Genomic DNA, 20,351 nt, shown 5'->3' on the forward strand with positions numbered 1-20,351 from the left:
ATGATTTGTCCCGGATGCGTAGGACCCCGATCCTCCCTATCTGGCCGAACCTACCACTCCCAAAACGGCCCTCTTAAGCACAAAGAGAGAAAAGAGCAAAAGAAAAAAACCCTTGTTCTTCAGATTTGTCACGTCATCGATCGAATTTTTAAAATATTTTACAAAATTTTTTTTGCGAAATAAAATTAAATTAATATTTATCGATTTTATTTAATTTTAAAATTAACCGTAATAGTATTAAACGAATATTATCGAGAAAAATCATAAATTTTTTAAAAATTTCATTTATTAATAGCGCTATTTTCGAGCGACAGGGAGCGCTGTCGGGTTGTTTGGTTTGTGTAAAAGGGTTAGTGTGTTTGTTACTATTTCTCCGTTTCATGGAAATATTTTACGAATCGACAATTTTACGATAATATTTAGAATAACGATCGAAACGAATTCTAATATAAAAGTGTAGATATCAAAAAATGTCCGCGAAGACGAATAAAAGGCGAGAGGAAACGTCCTGCCCCGCTTCTAACAAGAACTGGATGATAGGTAAACATTCCGTTTCTTAACTAAACACTACCATTTCTTTCAAATGTAAACCGAGAAGTAATGTTTTGCTGTTTCTTCGTGAAAATCTAATGCAAGTTTAAATTATGTAAAACGTTGGATTATACAAACATCCAATGATACGTTGTGAAGGTAAATTAATTTGTTTAATTCTTTATATATGTCAGCAAATGAAGCATTGTGATCCGGACGGTCGCCTGGCATTTAGTTGTCTCAGAGCTGTCGCGGATCTGGATTCGAACCGTATGTCTGGGATTTGACTCGGGCGCCGGGTATCGGGGTGTCGTTCTCTGTCTCTGCGTTGTCTTCTCCGGCCTTTCTTGGATCAAGTTTCGGGTAATTTTACACGCTTGGTCCATGCTGTGTCAGTTCTCGCCTAGACGAATTGGGCATTTGGTTGGAAATATATTATTTGCAGATCGTTACGTTGGAGTGTGTTTTGAAAATTTCGTCTTTAAAATGAGCCGTCTGTAGTTATTTAAGATAAAATATTAATAACGAAGGCTCGATTCTGTCTTAACCATTTTTATTTTAATTTGACAATTATAAATTTTGTAAATTTGTATGGTATGTATGTTTATGTGTGTTTGCATAGATGAGTTTTATGTAAATAATTATATTAAATTGTCAAAAATATGAATTTGGTTGTTAAAAAATGGATACAAATTCTTCTAGTGTCAACTTTGATTGGTGTCCTTTCTTGTCGATTGTTGATGAAAGAGGCTGTATGGGTTATTATTCATTGCATCAATGAAGTTATTTATAGTATTTATTTATATGCAATGAATAATAACCCGTATGGCTTCTGCATCAAATTGGACCAAATAAGCAATTTAAATGCAACCTTTCTTGATATCAGTATACAATTAGATGGCGACGGGATATTGACCAAGGTCCATTACAAGCCATGCTACACGCCTCTATTCATCCCTGCCAATTCTGTTGACCCCTTTTCGTACAAGGTAGCGGCGTTCCGGGCCCTAACTAAAATTCAAAATTCAAAGATACATTGGCAGAATTACAACGCATCCAGAACATAGCCACGTGACACAGATATGGGCGAAGATTAATTCAGAACCTTGCGTTTGCCTATTCATCGCAAGTATATAATAATGACAATGATAGCTCATGCATGAACAACTTCAATAATTTTCAATCTTTGGCTGTAGTTGAATATAACCACCACCTTGATCCGATTTACAGAGAAATTGCTGCATGTACAAACAAGAGAATTGCATATAAGAGGCGTAGTACTATTTATGACATTCTGCGCAACTGCAAAGACAACATAGACAAAAGATTTGCTCCAGGGGTATGTTCTGTCTCATTAAGGGACCATAGATTTCAAATGGACCTTATATATATTGGCTCTTTGATATGCTCTCTAGATAAGCGTATACGTGAACACAAATATGACATTGATCATAACAGATGCACCACTGCCCTATCTACTTATGCTTCGATCCCGGGCATAAGTGCCGACTTGCATAATGCACAAATCACTAAACTTTCTCACAGAAGGGAACACATACAAACACTAGAAACTCTGAAAATATATAAAGCGGGGTTACGCAATAACTGCATCAACTATAAGGATGTGATTAATATTTCTACAGCTTGAAAGTTTGTTTATGAAGGAGAAGGCCCCCACAACTCTATTTAAGGTGTTTTCCACCATTTCATGTGGGTGTAAAATAATATTTTTTAAATATATTTTTGTTTATGCCATGCTTGATATGCATGCGCATAATGAATTTTATACGCAAAGTTGGATATGTTCCAAAACTTTTAAATCTTTAAGCACAACGGCTTTTTGAATCTCGGAACTTTTAACCTGAAGAAGGCTGAAGAATACGGTTGAAAACCTTTGTTGTTTTTTCAATTAAATATTTTACTGGTCACTTAAAGGTTTCTGTGAGTCTATTATATAGTGTATGTGGAGTTTACTTAAATGTTAATTTATGTTTAAGTTTGAAAATTGACATGGAGTCTGGCTTCAATTAGTTTGGGCTTCACTATATATGATTATTGATCAGTCTTTGAAAAAAAAAAATGATTACAAGTATCAGAAAACATTATAAATTCTGAAATATTTTAAATTTTCAGGCAAATATTTTAGCATAACATTTTCTTCAAATAAAAAAACAGCATATTGCAAATATAATCCTGTAATCTTTCAGATATAAAAATTAAATTAAGAATGATAATACATAAATATAAACAAGGAAAACAAAATTATTTTTTTAATTAATTATGTTTGTTTATAAAAGTGAAATAGTTTTTTTTTCTTTTCAAAATTAGGAAGTGACAAACTTTGTCTAAACTATTCATTACTTAACAGAAATCAAAGTTTAGTCATCAAAAATAAATATTAGTTTAGTTGTTATAAATCCTTAATTCTTAATTTATTATTATTATTTATTAAATTATCTTTCAAATATTAAATTTTGTCTGCCAGGTGCCAGGGTATAGTTAAGGTGTTAGCCTACCTATCTGTGCTGACGTGGGATCGAATCTGTACGGTGGAAATTTTTTTGGGATCGGCTGTTCCAGATATGTCAAACACCGTCTCTCACCGTCTGGCTGCCCATTGTGGCCCGGCCTGGGACTGAAAAAGACCCTTTTATTGACCATAGGGCAGAAAAATTTAAAAACAAAAATAAAATTATCTTTATAATTAAAGTACATTGTATAAAGAAAAGTTAAAAAACAGTGAAATATTAGAGTAAAATGATTTGATTAACTGAAGTACTTGAAAATATTTAAAATATGTAAGCTAGTATGAAATATATAGCTTGGCATTTTTGTTGTTAAGTAATGAATTTAAAAAATATGTATTTAAGATTTCAAAAAAGTCGTAATCAAAACTGATGTCATCTATACAATAGAAAATTATGACAAGAATTAATTTCAACAAAATAATTTTAGTTTTAACTCATAATTAAGTAATTAATCATAGAATGTTATTAATGATTCAATTATTATTTTTTGACTTTGTTATATTTATATGATTAACTTAGAATAAAAACAATATTTATTCTATAATTTTGTTTATTTTAGAAAATAGTTAAAACTGAATTAAAAATTAATTTTAAGTTAGTTTGAGTTGACAGGAAAAAATGAATTCATAATTCAAATACATCTTGCAAAAAATCAGTCATATATATCAGTCAATATTTTTATCATTGTTTCTGGATTTGGATTAGGATGAAAATATTTGTTCCAGGAACTGTGTGTCATATTTCCAGACTATTGATTATGATGATTCATAGATATTTTCATGCAGAAAGGTCAAATATCTTGTAGTTAAGTTAACATATAATTTGAAATCAAAGACATTTGTTCTAATGTTTTGTACTTTATTTCAAAACTGTATAAAAATCAACAGTTGCATAATATAATTAAAATTAGTAAGACATATTACTGCAAGTATATTTATCGAGAATATCTTACTTCTGTCTAGATAAATATTTTTTTAATTATAAATATTTTAAGTTACTTTTGTATTCTGCTGTAACTGAAGAATTCATTCTTGTTTCAACGGTATTGTATGTATTCATTGTATTTTGTTTTCTGTAATATTAGATTTAATATATCTTTAATTAGATGAATCATTAATAATAATAATTATGGTTTAGGATATTACTCAGTGTATGTCCTAATTTATTAATCATTTCAGTTTAATTCATAAGTTTTTATCAGATGCATCAATTTTTTTTTCACATTCAAACTTCATCTTCATTGGAAATAATTATATATTAATTATTTGATTGGCATGTTTTTTGTGGATTGTTTTTCTATGTCTGTATTAACAAAGAACTCATTATATCATTATCTTGAATGATTTTGAAATATTCCTAATGAAAAGAACAATTGACAAAATTCAAGTATGCTAAATTTTTGTTCTTTATGTTTAATATTTTAGTACTTTTTAAGTTCTTTGTAAGAGATAAAATATTGAATTATTAATTTATTAAATTTTTCTCAATTAGATATTTTAAATTGATCAGTCTTTTAAATAATTACAAATTTTTTAAATTGATCTACTTCATACACAATAATTCTGAAGTCTTTTCTCCTGATATGAATCTGTTCTTTTCTGGTTTTTTTTTTTTAATTTTTGTCAAAATTTAATTTAAAGGGATAATTATTTGTTTTTATTGTTAAAAATTAGATTTTCCTACATAGTTAATTATTATATTTCACTTGTGTGAAAACTTTTTAACAACTTTTTAATTTTAAATAAAATTTTTATTAAGAATATTTTAATTATTACATGAATATAAAATGAAATTTATCTGTTTACTAGGACTTTATTCTCTTAATTCTAAAATAGTGTTTTAAAATATTTTTGAAACATTAAGCTGTAATAGATTTTGTTCAGAAATATGTCAAAAAATAAATATGATAACATAAAAATGCTTTTGAAAAGACATATAAACTACACAGGCATTTCCTAGTACAGTAGTTGTAAATCTATATATTTAATATTTAGTATATATGTGTTAACTTATATCTTAGCAAACTTATAAAAGAAATGACCTATTTATTCATCTTAATATAATTTCAGTAATTTAAAATCTGATTCACTTTACTTTAATTATATTTTATTTAGCTAATAATTTAATAGATATGATTGAAGTTGTAATAATTAATTTAAAATATTCTAATTATAGATTTGTAAGCATTTATCAGATTTTTTTTATTTCACAGCTTTTAGTAGAAAGCAATTTTTTTTCCTTTGCAAATTCTAAAAAATAAGCTTTCGTCTTAAAAAGAGTTGTGAAGCAAAACATAGTAATTTATAATTCATTATTATAAATTTTGTAAATAATTATACGAGGGCTGTTCAAAAAGTATCAGACCTTTGGTCGGCAAAAATACATTTATTGATTTTGAGGTACAAAACACTAATCCCCTTCAAAGTAGTCTCCTTGGTAGTGTATACACTTCTCCCAGCATTCCTGCCATTGCTGGAAACACTGCTGAAATGCATCTTTTGGAATGGCCATCAGCCAGTCCGTCACATTCCGCACGATGTCTTCTCTGGACTAAAACTGGGTTCCTTTTAGCGGCATTTTCAGCTTGAGAAATAGCCAAAAGTCACATGGAGCCATGTGGGGAGAGTACGGAGCGTGACGAACCACAGGAGTGTTGTGTTTGGCGACAAAAGCCCGAATCAGTTGCGCAGAATGGGCAGATGCGTTATCACGATGGAGCTGCCAAGTTTTGATCGACCACAGATCTGGTTGTTTGCGTCGCACTGCATCGGAAAGACGACGAAGGACCTCCTGGTAGTACTCCTTTGTGATGGTTTGGCCTTATGGTGGGTACTCACGATACACCACCCCATGAGAGTCGAAAAAGCTGTCAACATGACCTTGATATTGCTGCAGACCTGCCGTGCTTTTTTTGGCCTCGAGGATCGTCCCCAAAAGCCTGCTGAATCTTGCAAATGGTTTATGCTTGGGTATTGCCAAGGTTTTTGGCAAAATTTGATGTAATATCGCTGCTCACGTTGTTCAGTCATTTTCCAACTTAGTGGAATCCTATGAGAGCTTGCTATATGTCCTCACTCATAGGCCGACTGCCAACAACTGACGTTTCCTGCAGGTGGGAAAAATTCAGGGCTGTGCATGACTGTCCCCTCCACAACTCCACCAAAAGAGGCCTCCCACGCATCATTGGTTTACGCAGAAAAAATAAAAGTCTGATACTTTTTGAACAGACCTCGTAGAAATAGTGGCCTTTGCCGCAATGGACGACGACGTAACTAGAGGCGACGGAGGAAGGAGCCCACCCAGTAACTTAGCTATAGCCTTCTCCAGGTGGTAGGTTGGGTGGGACCTTTTATTAACCACATCATTGTCCATTGCGGCAAAGGCCGCTATTTCTACTGTATTGGGTAATCTATCCCATAGCAACAGACCTCGTATAATTCGTAACCATGACATTTATCATAGTCATAAAGTTAGCCTGAGAAGTAGAAAATGAATAGAAGTTATGAAAGATAAATCTACTAATTTCTATCTCTAAGATCAATTAGATATTAAATCTGTATTTAGAAATATCTTCCTTCCATATTTCAACAAAATTGTGAATATAACATAAAATCAAATAAAATCTAGATTTGTAATAGATAATTTTAATATAAAAATGGGATAGTAAACAATATCAACAGGAAATATCACTAGTAATAAAAATTTTTTCTGAAACTGCACATTTGCCTATTAAAAATTATGCATTTTCATGTCTATGTAACTTTCATTACAAATGTTGCAAATAAACATTTTTATTATTCACTATAAACACCATTTCAGCATCAACTAAATTATTAATTGCAAGATAAATTACAGTATTACTACTCTTATGATATTGCTTTACAACTTTATGANGCATACCGGGTGCTGTAGGATCCCATGGCACCAAACCATGTTTTGTCCACTATTGAAACACCTCATTTCAATAAACGGACATTCACGGTTTAATAGTGAACACCCCCTGTCCATGACTAGACAGAGTAACCAAAAAATGCTTGAATCAATACTGTATGTTACTTAACATTAGGTGATTTAATTTTTGACTTGATACTGATTAAAAGTGAAAAGTTCATTTTCACTAGTTGTGGCCACCTCTTGTCCACTACTAAAAATATACGATATTTTTGTTTCATTAGTGGACATCTCATTCAATTGACTTGGAAAATAAAAATACTATCAGGAAGGTCTTAAAACATACCAACGAAGCTCATATTAATAGTATATCACCAAAAAACTTTCGTGAAACTAACTGTTAATACAGCAAGCGTGATTTCACTTACCTAGACCTTAAGGAAACAGACAGCAGACTCACTTGTCTTCTTATATCAACAGGAATGCCATCACTAATGAGTGCGGGAAAACATCCCATGATGCACTAGAAAAGGATCAGTGCGAGTTACCACCACTAGAGGGTTCTGTCTACTGAATGATTTGTATGTTTGAACAGTGAAGCCATCAACAACCTTATTACTCATATTTGAAGTTCAAAGTGTCCACTACTAACGCAGTGTCCACTACCGGTGCGTTTACCTTAAATAATTAGTAAGAAGTAGAATAAAAAATAGATAGTAAATAAAGAAGTAATAAGAAGAAAATTTATCAGTTGTGAAGTAGTCAGCAACAAAATATGGAGAAATATTACAAAACTTTACGGAAGAAGAGTCACAAAAACTAAAACTGTAAACACAGATTTGACTGTAAACTTACTTGTTAGATGTTCAGGAATTATAGAGAAGTATTTTTATATAGTAATAAGCAGGAAATTAGGATAATCCTATTTGTTGATATTCAGATGACAAAATTAGATATCTTCTTCATTCCAATATACAATAGAAGAAAAAACTGAATTTGTAAGAAGTACAATAAGAGAGATACTTAAAAGAGATAATGACTTGAAGAAGACTTCAAAATAACAATAAAAAATAATAATCTCAAAAGTAGATGTTAATGAACAAGAAAAATGAATTTATATATTATAGTGCAGTATCAAAAAATTTATGAAACTTTATAAAGTTTTTTTGAAGATATAAGCCAGTGGTGTATACTCTGTAAAAAATTACTAGACAAAATAAACATCTGCATAAACTATGGGAGCAGTGAGCCATGGATACAAGTTTGTGATTGCAATTTAAAATCATCATATCATCCATCCCATGTAGCCCACATTTTTTTTCAAATTGTCATTTAAATGTGGATTACATACATGAAAATACAGTGTATTAATTACAGGAAATTAGTGTACAGCCATATTTGATTCTTTTAATTTTACTCTTTTTTTTATGATTTATTACTAATTCTTAATATTATATAAAAAGATAAGAAGCATATACAGGAAATTCTCATTAGTTCGAAATTCAAGGGAAAAAAATAATTGCATTTTGAATTATTCAAGATTTACATATTTCTTTACAATATGCCAAATGCTGTGTAACTGATGTAATTTATGAAGCAAACAGAATATGGCTAAGTATACAAAATGCTAATTTTGTTATTTGATAATTATTAATAATAATATAAATAAACTTCAGGTAAACAGAATGTGTCCAGTGAGAACCTCACATGTTGCCAAATAGATTTTATAAAAAATAAAGCAGAATTGTCTAAATATACAGTGGTGCCTCGTATAATGTACGCCTCGAATAACGGACACTGCAAACAATGGACTTTCTGTTTGGCCATTACGTGACTCAAGCAACGGACTGGCTGCAACAAATGGACTTTCCATGTGGCAGTTACGTGAGGTGAACAACAAACTTTCTGCGAACGAGTGTGAATGATGTTTCCACTCTTTTGCTGTTGCCAATGACAATCTCCTATTTTTATAATATATTTGAATTATTAGAATATATTATTAGTATATCTAAAGTACAGAGCTCCCATTGGGATTCGGCTTGCTCTCTTGTTTATTACGTACATCACCTCAATGCAGGATATTTATATTTATTCAAGTGTTGTGCAAATCATTGGCTTCTAAAATAACAGAAAGGTGATTTTAATTGAAACAAAGCAAGAAATCATCAGAAGGAGAAGTTGACAAAAACTTTCTTGTCAAATGGGGAGAGGTTAAGGAGTTTACCAACACTCATTATCCAAACAGAGCTAAGGCCAACAGAATCAATGATCTCTACAATGATATTCTTGCCTGTCATTTCCGACAGGTGTTGAAGAAGAGAGAGAAATAAACCATCTTGGACATGTTTTTCAAGAAGCAAGCTGCCAAAAAACAAAGGATGGAACAAGAGGAGATGACCCTGCAAGCTCCGGTAGCCTCTCCTGAATCTGACTCTGATTAAAAAACAATAAAAAGAGACCTGCTGCAATGTGTAAAAAGTCTGTATCTGTATGAATGTGTGAAGAAAGTGTTCCTCTATCTCCTCCTCACATCTGACTACCCGGCATAATCGGTGACTGCTCCATTTTCATTTTTTTTTTTATGGAACAGTACGGTTATTTTATTAATTTCATTTTTTTTTTTTATGGAACAGTGCGGAACAAATTATATGTTTTAACATGTATTTCTATGGTAAAATGCATTTTGTATAACGGACTTTTCACTTAACGGACGTGCACCTGGAACGGATTAAGTACATTATACGAGGCACCACTGTACTCCAAATTATCAATATCTTTAAAGTAGACCAAAAAGTAGTAAGTTCCCCAAACCTAGTATTGTAGAGCCCTCAAATATCTCCATCTGCTATAGCCAAATCTGAAACCTAGCTATATTTTATGAGATAAGAGAAAAAGGGTAGTTGATGAGTAAGGTGACACCTGAAGATGTGTTACTATAAAAGCAAAGCCATGTTGACCAGAGTTGTTCATTGTCTATTGTTCTCTTATAGTATGGCGGCATGTGAACTTCAATCTAAACATAGGAGTTAATATATGTATATCACACAGTTTAGACAGAATTTTCATGTCAAATTTTTAACTAACCAAATTCCTTGGCATATAAACCTCTTATCTCTGGCCAGGACAAACAGTACAGTTATAGACTAATGGGATTTCAAACTATCTGAGTTTGAATTAACAAGGATTTCCTATACAAGATTCAATAAATAAACTATAAAGAATCAGTATATGAAAAATATAATATTAAGACAGGATTCTTATACTCTAGGAAAACATTTTATAGTGAAATAAACTTTAATGTTAGGATATTGAATGCTTTTGATGGAATTATTCAAAGTTAGTTGATTAACATTGAACAAAAACTAGGATTGTGTAAAAATTTTCTGAATAAAAAAGTATTGAATTTCTTAAAGAAAATTAATTCTATTTATTTCCTACTATAACAGTTTTTATGCTTTATTTTTATTATGGAATATTTTAGAAGTTGATAGCAATAGTTCATAATGCCAAAAAATATATATCTTATACATAAAACTTAATATTTAATATTGACTTGCTGATTAGACAAATAACTTGTTTACCTGTTTAAAAATTTCTGATATTCTAGGAATCCTTGGACTTGTATTTAATTTGTAAATCAAGTTGCAAATTTGCAAGTTGCATTTGAAGCATTCCTTGGAATCAATAAATGAATGAAGTAAGAAGAATACATAATTCATTTTTCATATTTGTGGATCAGGCAATAAGACAACCTATCACTATAGAGATCTTCAGTAGTTTAAATCTGATTCAGGCTCTCAAAATTTATTATTTGAGTTGGTAGTTTTCTTCATTAAACAGTAGTAATTTTATTATTGTTTTTGAGGTATTCATTTTACATGAATATATAATGTTAGAATTTTGTAAAATTATTTTCAAATTTTTAATATTTAATTCTTTTTTTAAATTTCAGGTAGTAGCAATTTACAGTCCAGTCCTACAAACTTGGGTATACATCCTTCGTCTCCTACATTTAATATTTCTTTGTCTAGTCCACCTTCGTATAAATCGTCATCTGGTTTACAGACACCTCCACCAATTACATCTGGAAGTACTACCGTTAATGCAATTTCTAGTCCCGTTGAAACCATCGATCCCAACTGGCAAGCTAGTAAAGCGAGTATTCGAGAAAGAAATGCAGCTATGTTTAACAATGAACTTATGAGTGACGTCCATTTTCTAGTTGGTCCAAAAGGAAATACACAGCGAATACCTGCTCATAAATATGTTTTGGCAACTGGCAGTTCAGTTTTTTATGCAATGTTTTATGGTGGACTCGCTGAAAATAAATGTGAAATAGAAATTCCCGATGTAGAACCGGCATCCTTTTTGGCACTTCTGAGGCAAGTATCCCAAAATTAATTAATAGTAAGATTAAATATTTTAAAATTACATAATTAAAGATTTTACATGGAAAATATTATATAAATAATAATAGGATAGAATTAACTGTTGTTATTAATTATTATGAAGAAATTTTTCACTTAATAATAATAAATTAATATATTTTTAACTGTTTATCAAAGCACAGAAATTTACTGTCTTATGTTTGCAGATAAAATGATAAAATCTTTATTAACCTTAATATGTTACATAAAATTATGAGAACATTCAAGACAATACTTAATGTGTCATTCATGACAAGGTGGCATAGGTACTGGGATTGTTGACCTGTGGTTAGAACAATTCTCATGGACATAAGGTTGATAAATAAAAGCAAATGAAGATGCTTGTTTTAAACTGTAACCTAATATAAAGGAAAAGACAAATAAATATAATGATAAAAAGTTTTAAATTAAAAGGATGCACATTATTCAGCAATATCAGAATATTAATATAAATGAAATTTTAATTTTTGTACGTAGGATCATTTGTGAAAATCATTATTATTAGTACTTTGAGTCAGGATATTAATCTTCATCTTTTGCATATGTTGATCAGACTCTTTATAAATCTAGTATATCTAAGTTTATTCAAATTGAAGTGTGTGATTTTGGCACTTATATATGATATATAATGGAAAACTAAATGACACTAGAGTGTAGAATATTTAATTTATTAAGATAAATTACTGTGGAAATTAAAGTTAAGTATAGAGAACTTGAAGACATTTTTATGTGAATACAGTAGAGCATTGATTATCCAAATGTCGATCAACCGAAATGTCAATTAACCGAAAGCGTTCCAGTTGGCAAATTTAAATTTCCGCTAGTGCTGTGGCACTGCAATCTTTGGTTATGTCTTGGGCTGCTCTAATATTATTTTTGTTGGTGTGCATGTTTTAGCTGGCAGCACTGGTGTTACCATGAGAGGGTACTTAAGGATGTGCCAGGATTTGAATGAATTTTAACATGGGATAGGTTAATATATTTTTTCATACATAACTGGTTATCCAAAAAATCAATTTTCAAACAATCCCAGTTCCCAATTGATTTGGATAATTGATGCTGTGGTGATATCGGACCTCCTCACCCTTCCTATCTGGTGGGGGTTTCGTCGGGGCAGACGCGATCCATCCATCGACACATGCTAACGAGGGGCCGTTAAGACCGGGGAAAAAAACATGGAAAGAAGAAATTTTTGAGAGAGGAATTTGGGACAGGAGAGGGAGTGTGAAGTAGCGGTCCCTGAGAGTGAAATAAAGTTTTTTGTGGAAAGATTGGACTGGTTAATTGGTGAGACGAACCAACAGGGTGGAATCCGCTGATTAAGAACGGGTTCCCTACAGATGCTCTACTGTATATAAAATCAAATTGTTGATAAAACAATTGTACTTATCATTGCATTATTAAGTATAACATCCAGTAACTCCAGATTTAAAAAAAGACTAATCAAATTATCTGTGCTATGCATTATTTTGTGAACTGTAATTTAATGTATGACAAGTAAATATTAATTCAATCTACACTATATTTCTATAAAAATAGTATATAATTGGAATAAAAATAATACCATCTCAATAACAAAAATAATTTTGATATCACTAGTATCAATTAATAACATCTGATAAATAGATTTATTATAAGTTTAGTAAGCATTCTGAAAATTTTGATATCACTAGTATCAATTAATAACATCTGATAAATAGATTTATTATAAGTTTAGTAAGCATTCTGAAAACTAGACACAATAAGATTAATGATACAGTAATACTCCTATCCCAAAATAATTGTCATATTTTTTTAATTTATGAAAAATAAAATGCAAACTCAAATAAAATGAGTAAGTTTTCATTTATTCATGGTGAAATAAAAATTTATTTTTAACAATAATGAAATAATTTAGTCAACATTTAAGCATTATGATGCTTAAATATTAGACTTATAAGCAGGCGAAGGCATCAAGATCAAGCATATATGAAAAAGAATATCTTCTATAGTAGTCTCCACTTCCTTAATGTGCATAATGTCTGTATAAACTGAGAAATAAAATCAAGCAGGCATAATTAATGTGGGGAACATTTATCTGTGTTTTGTAAAAAAAAAAGTTGGTGGCATGATCTGTCAGATGTATGAATTGCTGCAGGTTTTTGAGGAAGAGGTGAAAGGCTAATTATACACATAAATGGATTTAATTTAAACCAAATTCACTGAAGCATTGAATTTGGAGATGATCCAAGTGTTCTTTTGATGATAACGACACAACTAGAACATTGTCAAAATATGGAATAGAGAAATTAAGTCCTCCCAGAATATGATGTATAAAATGTTGGCGTTTTGGTCTGTGTAGCATTACATAGACCAAAATTCATAACTACAAATTCAAAAAAAATCTAAGTGTTGTTATGATAGCTGTCTTTGGCATTTCTTCAGGGTTGGTAGGAGTTTGGTCTTATGATCTTGTGAAATTTAATGTGGTAAAAATTAATTTGTTACTCAGGACCTGCATTCAATCTTGGATTCAGGACTGAGTACCATACTGGAATTATCATCACATTTAGGCATCAGTAATCATCATGTAATCTGGCAGTGGTCTCTAGTCACCATTTCTCTTCTGAACCAAGTATCAGAATGTGCCAACTCTTTCAAAGCTCATTGGCTTTGAGAGAGTTGGCATATTCTTAGGTCAAGCATGTGCTCAAATTTCTTTCTGGCTACTAATTCTTTGTCAGGTCCCAAGCAACATGTAAGAAGAAGCCAAGACCCAAAAACAAACCTCATCTTGTTTAATACCAGAGGGAAAGAAACCCTCTGGTCTGGATGTATTAAACAAGATGAGGTTTTAATATATAGTTGGTTTGCTGTATGTTAAATAACAATGTAAATTCGTCTCTGTAATCCAAAACACACGCTTTGGTAGACTTTTCTCACAGCAATTTTTGCTAAATTGCTGTGAGAAAAGTCTACCAAAGCGTGTGTTTTGGATTACAGAGACGAATTTACATTGTTAAGATGAGGTTTGTCTTAGGTTTTTGGTTTAGCTGTTACTAATTCTGGAAATTTTGTTAAGAGCCTGTGGAAAGGGGTATATTTTGAGACCAGGGTGACTGTTGGGTCAGGATCTCTACTTACAACACCTGGTGTTGTCAGAGTTGTAGTTTTGTAGACTAGGAACTGGTTTTGAAGATTGACCATGAGCCCAAAGTTCCAAAAAAATCTGCTCTGATATGTTGGGAATTGGAAGTTTTGAAAAAAGGCCAGCAGAAAGTTTGGCATAAACCTGGGTTGTCAGTCAATATGCATTGGCTGTATGTACTGATAGTTGAGCCATTTATTGCAAGTACAGTTAGTGCAGGTACAACTGATATCTGCCCCCTACGCCAGGAATGAATGAGGAACAATTTGCGTGTAATTTGTAATTCGAAACCATACAACTGACACCTGCAGTTTGTCAGTTGTATGGTTGTCTGCCAGTGTCTGCATTCATTGAAGTAACTTGGGGGACACTAACCAGTTCTAACCTCTGAAGTAGCAGCTGCAATTGGTACTGTTTGGAATTGACAAACTGGGCAATTATACATTGCTTAAGTGTAGAATAGTGTCCATTGTGAACAGATTGAGTATGAGGCTGCTCACATGGGTTAGGGTTTTGTTTTCTATGGCTGTCGTCACATGATTAAACTTAGTTTCATCAGCTGTAACATCAGCTATGGAAAATTATGCCTTGATCTGGGTAAACCAAATGTTGGATTTGCTCTACAGAATGAAGGCACACATAATGCTACCTTTAAGACAAATAATACTACCTTTTGGTTGTTCATGACAGATATAGTAGAACTAGGTACAAAAAGGAGAAAAATATATAGTCACCCAGTAAGATGTTATGAGATGTTGGAGATCCTCATCGTGAAGATAGAATGAAAACTACAAGCCTTGAAATGGCAAAGAAAACATTGCAAAGGCACATGGTTGAATAGATGGTTTACCAGTTGTAATGACTTCATCTACACTGCTAAGTAAAAATTGGTTTATGGGAGTAAAAAGATGCAGTTCTTGCTCAGGGAACAATTTTATTCAACGGATTACTGTAAGGCACATTTTATATACTTGGTTACAGCTGGGGCAAATTATATGTGCATCATAGATGGAAATAGACACAAGAGTAGGAATGGGAATCACAGTTAGACCTCGTTTAGTGCTTCCTCGATTAACACTGATTCAATATAATGCAGTCTGCTTGAAGCCTAAAAAAAACTCAAAATTTATGCTTATTCAAATCATCGCTTCATTTTATTGATTCATATATAATAAGATTATTCCCAAACATGAAGTGATCAACAAAAGGTGGCAATTCATCATTGCACTGTACTTCCCCTAAATCTATGTTTGTTTGTTGCAATTTTGAAAAAAATGTAGCATTATGGATGCCATAGACAATATCAACTTTGCTTGGCAAGAATTAACTGATAAATGCATGAACAAAGTGTGAAAAAAGGCATGGCCAGAGATATCTAAGGATTCTCAATGAGAAGAGCCTATCGTTGACCAAATTGTCATACAGCAGGACTAGATGTAGGTGAGCAGGATATTGAAGAGTTACTGCAGGTTTCTGGTGAGAGCCTTACCAATGACAACTTTCAAGAACTGGCAGAACAAGGAATTCATGTAGAACTGGAAAATAGTTATTCTGAAAACAAAGAACCCAAAGAATTTATCTACAGATTTCCTTAGTAAAAGTTTGGTAATGATAATCGAAATCATTGATCAAAGTGTAGTGAATGATCAGATTTTGAAAGGAGTGCAAAAGCAAGATAAGGCATTTTGGATGTGATCTCCTGCTATCGACATTTGCTTAATGAAAGAAAAAGAAAGTGACAAATGACACTAGACGAGTTCATCACAATAAAATCAAGAATTTCAGAAGAGCCAGGACCTCATCACAAAAATGAACTTTATATTTCTGTGTGCATATGTTTGTGTGTTGTGTAACATATATTATTATGCACATTAATTATGAAAATAACTTAAAATTAAAGTAAAATCTGTTTATTTTTGGTTGCACGTTTCCCTTTTCCTATTTACTATGGTTAAAATGACCTCATTTAGTGCTTTGTCATCTAGGAACGCATCCTAAGTGCTAAATGAGGTCTTACTGTAGTTAGTTCCTGATATGCCCAACTGGATGTCACAACATACTTCCAGTTAATACTATCAACAATCCCACAGATACAAAGGCTAAACAGACATGTGGTTATTTATAATTATTAATGTCATCCTTCTAATCAGACAATATTTAAGTTTAATTTAAACACTAGTTCTATTTAAAAAATTAAATACACACTATTATTTACAATACTCATTAAAAATTCCATATTCTTGTAGAAAATATAAAGAATTATCACAACTCTTTTGTCATAATTTCTAAATAAATTCATGAATTTCACAAAATACTAGAATTACAATATTCTAATCTGATTTAAATTATGAAAAACTGATAAATAGGATTAAATAAATTATATATTTATGTAAGCAATATTTCTTCTATTCTCTTCTATCATCTGTATTTCCTGACAGAAGTATTTTATATGTTGGTGTAATAAAGGCAGGTGACATAATGAATGTAAAAAGAAACAGTGCTAAAAAAAATAAAAAATAGGGTTTCCTTATATGTTGTTTATATTAAATAGATACTCTCTCAGTCCCAAAATAGTAGTACATTTACCATTTTTTATTTTAAATACTGGCAACATTTTATTCAAGTTAATTGTTTATTAAAGTTGTCATAGCAACTTCATATACCAATAAATTAAACCATCTAATTACCATTTGTGTCAGAGATAAGTTAAAAAATAAGTAAAAACAACTTTTCAAAAATTCATCTGTTTCCATTCCATATTAGTGTAAGAAATGACTGAAACTTTAAGAAAAAATGTAAAACCACTAACATTACATACATGAATAAAAAACAGTTGAATGGGGAAATTGCCTCCCAAGAAGCATTAAATGCAATTCTGAGGCTGTATTAAAAGCCAAACATGCTTAAATATTGACTAAATTATTTTATTATTGTTGAAAATAAATGTTTATTTTACCACAAATAAATAAAAACTTGCTAATTTTTTTTTTGAGTTTGCAGTCATGTATTACTACATCAGGAGTGAATATTTTGTTTTAATTCTAACTGATAAGAAATTTCTCTTATTAAATAGTGTAAAAATGTGCTTTGAAAGTAAAATGGATTTCTTTTTTCCCCTTAAGCTCAGTTTCAGTTTTTCGTAAAAATTGAGGCCATCGTATGGTAAGCTAGATTGACTCATCCTTACTGTAAGCATATAACTATGTAAGTAGGCAGTGATATACAAATGTACAAGTAACTGAACTGATTAGAAACAAAGTAAACAATGTTCCAATTTCACTTTGAAAACATAGTTTCCCTGCACTTTTGTGAATTTTCCCAATTAATGTCTGTAGATTTAACCAAGATACTATTCCATTTTATTGTAATTTTTTTGCAGCTATTGCCATAATATTTTTTATACTTCAAATTTTCCCAGGCTGTTTTAATTTTCCTCAAATCTTATTTGTATGATCGTACATATTCTGTACCATGTTGTGTTCAGCAATGAGACTAGATTTTTTTTCTTGGTGCTGACAATTGTTCACTGTGCATAGACAAAGGAGAAATTTCACCATTACCTGCAAGCATCAATTGCCTACAGAGTATCCTGTGAGTGAGCAATTCAATGTCATCAGTTGTTATGTGACAGTACTGTACCTCTGGTGTTTATAATAAAAAACCCATTGATATATTGATAAAGTTTATGGCCAGTATTATTGTCATTTTTGACTGATAGTCCACATATCATTTTTCATCATGACAATATTCATCCAAACATTCTTTAGAGGTTATCTGCAGGAGTTCACATGCTGTGAGATATGCAAGGTAATCTCTAGTCACGAGTAATCTCTAGTGACTGCTTACTCTGCACAAGATCTTGCGATCTGACCTCCTTGTCAATGGATGACTTCCTGAGATGTTTATTTAAGACCAGGAGTTCATAAGATCTCCTGGAAGTTGGTTTTCCTGACACCAGTTAATCTATCTATTCTGCGGATTAACACGCGTAGACGAGGAATTTTGAGTGGGAAGGTCGCGAGTAAGTGGAGAGACATAGGCATGGATTTTAGTCATTAAAAAAACCATATTTAAATAACATAACATAAAAATATTTAATTGAATCAAACAAAATAATAATACAATTAATGGGATTACAAATGATATATTCGGAACCTATCTCACAGAGAGAGAAAAATCAACTATCTAACTTAAATCTAAATCAACCTATATGCATGAGAGAGAGTTCACATCAATCTATAAATCCATACTATCTTCAAGGGAGGAAATTCCAAGTTATATGCAGCCTAAGTCTTCTAAGACTATTTACTTCATATGGCGAATTTGACTTAATCATGACAAACTGTGTAATTTCAATAACACCTTATATGGCCAATTCAAGCATCATCTTGATTGTCATCAAACTGCCCAGAGTGGTGGGAAAATGTCCCTTTTATACGAGTCGACGGCCTAACAGACAGCCAAGTCTTGTGTGTAGCCGCTTCTGACTCAAATTCCAAGTTGGCCGTAGGAAAGGAAGTTTACTTCCTTTCAAAAACGAAAGTATCAACATCCCTTGTGTGAATTAAACTATTATAGTTATAAAATAATATTTTTCTATTTGAGATTAAAACATTATTTTTCACAAATAATTTCTTTAGAACAATCCTTATCAGGATTCTCACCCTTCCATGAATAACAAGATTTCCAAATCATTTATCTATACATATGTTTGAGGATTTTATTTGGCAATGCTTATGAGCTTTTCTGAGCTAACCGAGAATGCATCTGAGTTATGGGATCAAGTAAATATTGAGTTGTCTGATAGCACAGAAGGCTTTATGGCTATATGACAATGTTTTGTCCTTTAACAAATTTTGGAAGTCGTATTAGTAAATATTCTCTTTTCCTGTAATCTATTCTGGAAAACAAATATACAGTATATAGTTGTGAATTAAGTTATCTGTTCTCTATTTGGTAATCAGCATATGGTTTTTTTTTGTTTGTTTGACTTTCTACCCTATGGACACTAAGAGGGCCATTTAATCCAAGTCCATAGTGGATTTGTCCCGGCCCACAATGGTGTGGCTAGCTGAAAAGAATTGAGCCAGTTTGGGATAGAGCACTTTCCAAAAAATTTCTGGGGTTTTTTGACCCATCTGGCTTGTTAGTGATTTTCAATTGATTTGACCAGCTCTTTCTAAAAGAGGAATTCAATATCAAGCATTATAGCTTAAAGCAGTGATTTTCAACCACTGTGTCGCGAGATTTTTGAAGTGTGCCTCCACTGCAAGTATCCATATATAAGTGACGTCAGACGACTAGTTTAATCGGTTTTACCTTCCTAGAGTGCATTTGGAAATTGTAACTGCCAGTAGTTACCAAGGTGTTTATAAAATGTGATCTAAATAACCAACAGCATTTAAAAATCACTGTTATGACATCACTGGTTGTTCTGCAGTACTTACTGAAGTAACCATGTGTGCCGCCAAATTTTTAAATTATTAAAAGTGAACCATGACGAAAAAAATGTTGAGAATTACTGGTTTAAGCTTTATTATTAATTGATGATGATGAAGTGGTTTTTACACTTTGCCATCTGAGCACTAAGAGGACATATATAAATACTTTTAACTCATAAAACATTTTATTGATTTTCATTGTTGATGTAATTGAACAGTAGAGTGTAGTTTGTGTGTATGTATGTGTAGAGATAGATACTATAAATAACAATACAGGACACTGATATTTTACTATAGCAGAAATGACTGTTATTTTCAGTAGTGCCATCTTTTGGAAAAAAATGACAAAAATGAAAATAAATTTTAGACATTAAATTTAAAATACATTTTTTTCTTTTCTTTTGCA

General features: G+C 31.6%; 1 protein-coding gene across 3 annotated transcripts in view; it reads left to right on the forward strand.

Moving 5' to 3' along the window:
- The first annotated feature begins 320 nt into the window (after positions 1-320).
- The window catches only part of LOC111613688 (BTB/POZ domain-containing protein 3-like), a 30,731-nt gene continuing 10,700 nt past the window's right edge, over positions 321-20,351 (forward strand). The window contains exons 1-3 of one of the 3 annotated variants that reach the window (XM_023355124.1): positions 321-540; positions 10,558-10,815; positions 10,903-11,332. In XM_023355124.1, the coding sequence (XP_023210892.1) occupies positions 11,133-11,332 (200 nt within the window). In that variant the 5' untranslated portion in view covers positions 321-540; positions 10,558-10,815; positions 10,903-11,132. Of the gene's footprint in view, positions 541-4,301; positions 4,446-10,557; positions 10,816-10,902; positions 11,333-20,351 lie in introns of those variants that run through there. The other 2 variants (XM_023355056.1, XM_023355192.1) reach the window with 2 other exon arrangements.

This window comes from Centruroides sculpturatus, unplaced genomic scaffold (genome assembly GCF_000671375.1).
Source record: "Centruroides sculpturatus isolate CEXI.00-Female unplaced genomic scaffold, Cexi_2.0 scaffold18, whole genome shotgun sequence".
Taxonomy (NCBI): Eukaryota; Metazoa; Arthropoda; class Arachnida; order Scorpiones; family Buthidae; genus Centruroides; species Centruroides sculpturatus.